General features: G+C 38.9%; 1 protein-coding gene across 1 annotated transcript; it reads left to right on the top strand.

Annotated features, from left to right (window-relative positions):
• The first annotated feature begins 3,290 nt into the window (after positions 1 to 3,290).
• LOC147610564 (protein NEN4-like) lies at positions 3,291 to 7,081 on the top strand. Its single transcript, XM_086786450.1, has 6 exons — positions 3,291 to 3,709; positions 4,783 to 4,940; positions 5,227 to 5,273; positions 5,433 to 5,496; positions 6,433 to 6,564; positions 6,754 to 7,081. Exons 1-6 carry the CDS (start codon positions 3,334 to 3,336, stop codon positions 6,907 to 6,909), a joined length of 933 nt encoding a protein of 310 aa, XP_086642576.1. The 5' UTR covers positions 3,291 to 3,333; the 3' UTR covers positions 6,910 to 7,081.
• The last annotated feature ends 248 nt before the right edge of the window (positions 7,082 to 7,329 follow it).

Below are 7,329 nucleotides of genomic sequence, written 5' to 3'. Positions count from 1 at the left end.
TCGTAAGTGCAGCCGATTGGAGGATCAAACTGAGGACAAGCCTTACATGGTGTTGTGCGTGCATGAATGCGTGGGACTTTGTGACCTACTGTGTTGGTACGCCTATGTGTGCGTATGGGTGTGATGCAGATTCATGCATTTATGGCTGTGTGCACATGGATGCAGCTTCCTTTCTTTGTTTTAGCAGCCTGCTAACAGAGAAATCAGTTCTACATACTGCACGAGGATGATTTTTATCAACTCTGAGTTCTCTGGAGCTGCCCTGCCTTTGCCTATGGTGATGTGTACGGCATAGTTTTCAAAATGTCCCAATGGAATGGAAAAAGGAAAGTGTTTTGAAAACGGCGAAAAATGGAAACGGAAGTGGATCCCAACTCCATGTCATCATGCGACGCCAGTTTTTTTTTTTGAGAGGGAGGAAGGGGTGTTGTATTCCATTAACATGCTTTACATGCACAAGCAGGATTATATGCAAGGTTACAACATGAGAAGAAGTTATTTGAAGGTGCACCACAATGGCAATGACACAGCTGCACTTATGATGGCGCTCACAATCTTTCCACTGACAACTTGCTAGGACATTATATTCATGAGTCCAACCTTAATTGTGTGGCCTTTCCCAACTTGCCAATCAATGTTTTCCAATGTTTCTTTCCATAGGGTTGGAAAAGGTTGGCTGGTTGAAAATGTCTCAATGGGGTTGGCAATGGTTTCTCCTTGTCAAAAACGTGAGAACAGTGTTGGGACCTTGCCAATGCCAAGTTTTGACAACATCATTTCCTTCACCAAATTTCGTATCATAAGATGGTCTTTTTTCCATTGGTTCATGTGGCCACCTCGACGTGTTTTGCAAGGTGTCCAAAGAAAAGTAGTACAGATGTCACCAAGCCTTTGCCTATCTGGGTGGAAATTATGCAAACTGGTTTTGATTCCTATGTGTGAAAACAGTTTGTTGAAAACATAGTTGCCAGGATTTTTTGAGTGAGGTTATGTGAATCACGTCTCGTACAAGTTTAATGAGTTCCAAATTTTTATACTATGATCACTGAAAGTTAGGGTTGATAGGAGCCTGCTAAATGGAAAGAAAAGCTCCCTTTTCTTTTGTAACATTACTTTGAAGAAGCTAAAACAAAGCATAAAATCACTAACATCCAAGATCCATCATCAGACTAAGTAACATTCAACATTCATCATTCAATTAGCTAACATTCATCCTTCATCATTCAATTAGCTAGCTAACATTCATCATTCAATTAGCTAACATTCAACCTTCATCACTTGCAAGTAGCTTCTCACTATTTGGAATATCAATTTTTAAAATAACCATGGTTCAAAATCAAGAGCTGAAACTAAAATTGATAGATTTGTGCTGTATCAATGGTATTCAAATTATATAAGGTCCAATTTTGGGCCTACCTTGCAAATGTGCAACCTTTTTTTGGCCTCTACATAAATGGTCAAGTCATTAATTTTATTTCAGAAGTATCTTTATATCTTTAAAAAATCTTCTTGTCTAGCATGTCTCTACCATACAAATAGAATTGTTCACGAGTTTTGTAGCTCAAGTTTAAAACTAAAGTTGGAAGAAAAATATAGAAGATTTAAGTTGTTCATTCTTTGGTCTAGCCTCTCAATCGAGAGGTATGATTCATAGAAGGGTTAGGTTGGTGCCAATGAGGTGATAGCTCAAGTGGTGAAGGTGTTTTGCCTAGGACCAAGAGGTCCTTGGTTCAAAACCCCCCTTGGTGCTTCCTTGGCGGTATGGCCTACGGGCAGAAATTAAGCGCCTACCAGCGATGAAAAAACAGTAACTACAAGAGGATCTTGGACCAAAGGCCAGTTGGGAAAAAAGAAGAAAAAGAGAGAGGGTTGTTCAAATTTTCTTGTGAAATTTATTTGATGGGTTTACTATTGTATTTCATGTTTATTATTTGTACAAACTAAAAAAGAAATATATCTACCTAGCTTATACAATTCTCTGGTTTAAGAATGTTCTAGAACATATGGTGAGGTCTTTGAGTAGAGCTCTCAACTTTGGCAAAGTGAAGTTTTAGTAGTGGATGACTTTTACTAGGATGTGTGAGTAAGGCTTCATCTTTGGGCTAAATCTAATAACTTGAAAGATGATCTTCCTAATAAGTTTATCTTGTAGTTGAGTTGGTAGGGGGTCGAAGCCCCAGAGGATGGTCATGAGTTAGACTCCTACTTGCTACAACAGAGGTTATGTCATATGTAATGGAACATGCTCTCACTATATTTATAAAAAAAACACACACACACTTTTCTTTTTTTCTGTTTTTGGAGTAGATTTGCCATGTAGAAGAGGTTAGATCCATGAAAATCAGGGTGATCAAAAGCCAAGTATTAATTTTCTCTCTTTTTGGAGCAAATTTTCCGTGTATAAGAGGTTAGATCCATGAGAATCAGGGTGATCAAAAGCCAAGTATTAATTTTCTCTCTTTTTGGAGCAAATTTTCCATGTATAAGAGCCATGACAAATCAGGGTGATCAAAAGCAAGCCAAGTACTTGTTATGTGTGGAGTTGAATTGGCAACGAGGGTGATCAAGTGCCAAGTAATTGATTAACGTAAGGTCTTGTGATGCTCAAAACGAGCATGAGAAAGGGATTTGAGGGCACATATAGCTTAAAGTATACACATTAATTGAGTTGTCCTTTGAGTAGGGAGGAATTGATACTTTGGAGTATCCTGAAATCCTTCATGTCTTGTCTTGTATATTCTAATCCGGCATGCCTTTCTTTTGCAATGATACTCAAATTCCTCTGGATTAGATCCCAAATAGTAACTTTGCTTGTGTAGGGGTTGCTTTCTTGAGGAATTTGTAAGGGCAATTGAAACAGGAAACAGTGTTAGCTCATAAATTGAATTCTTGGCTCCCATAATCCTCACCTTGTAACCATCAAAATCTCTCATAATCATCCTATTGCAACACCAACGCCCAAGTGTAAGCACCATTAAGCCCCCCTCCTTGCAACAAAAAGGCCTCATTTTATCACCTTGCAAATATATAATAAGGCCTCCATAATCACCACCCCTAATCATCATTAGTTTTGCTACATTGGGCTCTCATAATCATCACCTCACAACACTCTGAAGCGCTCAAAATCAATGAATGCAATCATCATTGAAGCCTTGTAATTATAATCTTGCAACAAGGGTTAGATTCATCATCACTTTGCAACAGTATTGTGAGGCCTGATTTTTGCAGCAAAACTAAGGCTTCATAATCATCTCAATTTGCAGGCGCGCACTCATCCACCATTAATTTTGAAATTAATCAACACAGTAATTTGAAATTAATCAACAGCAAGCAATGGCGGCTGTCGGAGATAGGACTGCATGGAGTAATTATGGTCATAATTTGATGCAGCAAGGAGGGAAGAAGAAGGATCATGATCGTATGGAAGCATCATGCAGCGATGATTTGAGCAGAGAGAGGAGCGCGCAGATCGTGTTCTTCGATTTGGAGACGACGGTGGCGACGGGAGGCGGAGAGAAGCCGAAGCTGCTGGAGTTTGGGGCGGTGGTGCTGGCGGCCCAAGGCCTCCGGGAGCTGCAGGTCTATTCCACGCTTGTCCGTCAGCCGGGCGTCTCCTCCATGAGCTCCAAGTTCAACCTCGCCCAGCAGCGCATCCCAGAGTTGCCCTCATTCGTCGACATCGCCGATCACGTCTTCGACATGCTCGACGGTAATTAATCCCTCTATTAATCATCATGCTTTTCCCATAATTCTAATGGATTTTTAATGGATTTAATCATGCTATGGTTAATACATTTTTCATGGATAATCATGCTATGGTTAATACATTTTTCATGGATAATCATGCTTTTCCCATAATTCTTATGGTCAATACATTTTTTTTAATGGAAATAAATACTTCACATGGTTTAAGATAGTGTCCCCTCACTCTAGTGCTCCATTACAAATTATTAAAAAAATAATCACCCAATCAAAATCAAGTTGATGCTCAAAAGTAACCGTATTTAGTGTTAAGATTATGGATTCAGTGCTAAGATAGGTGCAGTGCTCCATTAAACAATTAAAAAAAACCCCAAAAAAATCACCCAATCAAAATAAATGTGATGCTAAAAAGCAGTTGGATTCTTCAGAAAAATTCAGACAAATGCTTGGATGTCAATATTATTGCTTAAATAAAACACCCTAGCTAGTTATTATATCAAGCTATGGAAATCTTCCAGGATGTAAGGGGATGAAAAAATAAAATAAAATTGTGAGGATTTTATAGTAAATCTCTTTCCTTGCTTAGGCCCATTACACATCGCCATACCCCTGCATGCCCATGGTGATGTGGTGGGGGTATGCACCGCCCATAATTCATGGGGAGGCAATCTCCCCCGCCCAATCCCCGCCCATACACATACCCCACATAGCCCACCGCGGTGGGGTATGTGTAACATGCCTTAGGGAAAGGGAGGGGGCGAGTATTGAACTCACGCCTATTGGATCGAGCACAAACACGCATTTAAGCACGAACACTTTATCAATGGGGGTGCTATCTGTCGCAACCTAATGCAAGGGATACACACACACACACACATTATGAATGCTTGCAGGATAGAGCATGAACACGCATTTAAGCACGATGATTGAATCTGCTAGGCTATGTTCCCCATCTTAATGCAAGGGATACACACACAAACACACACACATCTATATCTGTCTAACTATTGGTGTGACAAAATTTAGGTGTGAAACGAATAATAGTGGGTATGGGTTTATGGATAATGGTGGTGGCAACAGGTCGCGTGTGGGCGGGTCACAATATAATCAAGTTTGATATGGTGTGTATACGGGATGCATTTGCGGCGGCAAGCCGCCCAGCACCGGAGCCTACGGTTGTGATCGACACCTTGCCCTTGCTCAGACAGACTTTTGGACCCAGAGCAGGAAACCTCAAGGTTAGCTCCTAATCTTCAAATTAAACACACCAATTTCAGATTACAGATAGCAGGTTAACTCCTAATCTTCAAAGTAAACACACCAATTTCAGATTACAGACAGCAGGTTAACTCCTAAACTTCAAATTAAACACAACAATTTTCAGATTACAGACAGCTGCAGGAAACCTCAAGATTAACTCCTAAACTTCTAATTAAGCACACCAACGATTTAAGATTAGAGATTTAAACAAACACCAGTGAACATGGCTCACATAATTAAGTGGCTTAAGTTGGCCTTTTACAGATGGCCTCTCTGGCTAGGTATTGCGGCCTTGGCAGACAAAAACACAGGTATAACCTTAATTAAACACAGCTTTGCTTGGAATTCTGAAAGCATTGCCTTGCTTTGCTTGGGGTTTTTTCCTAAAAACCTTTGCCTTACTTTGCTTGGAATTTTTCCTAAAAAGCTTTTTGCCTTGCTTGCTTGCTTGTGCTGCAAAAATGCAACAGAAGCCTTGCTGATGTGCGTCTAAATGTGGAAGTGCTCAAGCATTGTGCAACCATATTATTATTGGTGAGAGTACTCTTTTACTATTTATAGTGAAACTAAACTTTTTTTAAAAAAATTGCTAGGGATATTTTTATTTATTTTTAGCGAGCGAATGGACCGACCACATGCCATTTAGGCATGCGGTGGTGTAGGGCAAGAGCCCTTATCGCTTAAGTGAAACTAAACTTAAAACTCTATTCCAAAAGATAATATATACCTCCTCAAAATAATAATAATAAAAAAGGGGTAAAATGCCTTAGCCCAATGGTAGCACCCATGCCTCCCAACGTGTGTCTCTCGACGTGGACTTAATGGGTATGAATCTATCTACCTCACTGGCATCTAACTTCTGTACCCAGTCGGTTTGAATCCACCCTAGTGGCATCTTCGTTTTGTACCCACTCTCGCGTTTAAAGATTAAAAATAAAAAAAGATATACAAGTGTAAAAGTAGACCATAGGTTTGAATCTACCCTAGTGGCATCTAAATTATGTACCCACTCTCGCATTTAAAGATTAAAAATAAAAAAAGATACAAGTGTAGAAGTAGACCATAGATTTGATCGTAGATACACTTACTAATATAATACAAGTGTAAATTAACACTACAGATTTGATCCTCTGTCCATCTTGAAGATTCGTTTACGATTTGTTCTTATTAAATATAAATGTTCAAAAACTTCAATCATTATATTTGAATAGAGTTGGTTAGGCATACTGCATGCATAACATGGGAATTTCCAGTATTGCATACTAAAACTTAATAGAACAAGATGTTTTCCTTTTGCAACCATGACAAAACATGCTTTCCTTTCGGAAGCATAACAAATGTCAGAATGAGTATGCTACATAGACATAAGCCACAATCACATTTTGAAGTTCATATCACACTTCTTAATTTCATATGCTCCTTAATTTTTTTGTCTTAGAATTGTTTCTTAATTGTACTAATAATGTACAGGAATCAATATTTCCAAGTGTTTTGGCAATTCCAAAACAACCACCCACAAGGAGTGCCTCAAGATTACTAGGAGGTGGTGCTATTTTGCAAAGCCCACCTATGGTGGCAAAGGGATTAGATAGATGGGACCAGGTTGGTGCATATAATGCCTATTTCTTGTCCTAGCCAACGTGTGGAGGTTTATGTGTAAAGGTCTTCAAAATTTGATCTTCCTTATATATGTGCATTTATAAATTTTTCATTTTTGTGTAGGTAGGCACTTGCTAGTCTTATAGTTTTGAAAGTCTATAACTTAAATGACATGATTTCTCTTGTCACTAGGTTATGCAAAAACCAAAGTTTAATACAAGCATCAAGATGAAACGACATTCTTTGGTGGTGAGGCCAATAACACCTACCAGTGTCTCTTCTATTGTCATGAGGAGGCCATTGCGACTACCCTATCTAAGGGGAAGGTCTCAACCCTTATCAAAGTAGTTAGCATTGTGCATTAAGGTCTCATGCATTGTCGATTCCCTTTTGTTGTAGCAAATCTTCATGACTACTCTATGTCATTTCAAAGGTTACTCTAGAGGTCATGTGTTTAAACATAGTTATTATACACAGTAAAAGTAATCAATTCTTTTCTGGGACAAATAAAATTAATCTCTCTCTCTCTCTCTCTCTCTCTCTCTCTCTCTCTCTCTCTCTCTCTCTCATGTGAGTATGAATGAATGTGTATGGTGCACACGTGCATGCACATAAGTGTGCTTCATGTACGCTTTGTGTATACATAATTGCTTCTACATATATCTATGAGATTGATTTTTTGGTTGAAACTTAGAAAGTTTATCTATAAGTCTAGGGTTTGAGATATATACTTGCTTCCATCCCCCCCCCCCCAAAAAAAAAAGAAAA

This window comes from Cibotium barometz, chromosome 49, assembly GCF_041138505.1.
Source record: "Cibotium barometz isolate CiBa-2024 chromosome 49, ASM4113850v1, whole genome shotgun sequence".
NCBI classification, from domain to species: Eukaryota; Viridiplantae; Streptophyta; class Polypodiopsida; order Cyatheales; family Cibotiaceae; genus Cibotium; species Cibotium barometz.
The sequence above is the reverse complement of the archived record's forward strand: the minus strand, read 5'-3'. Positions and strand labels throughout refer to the sequence as shown.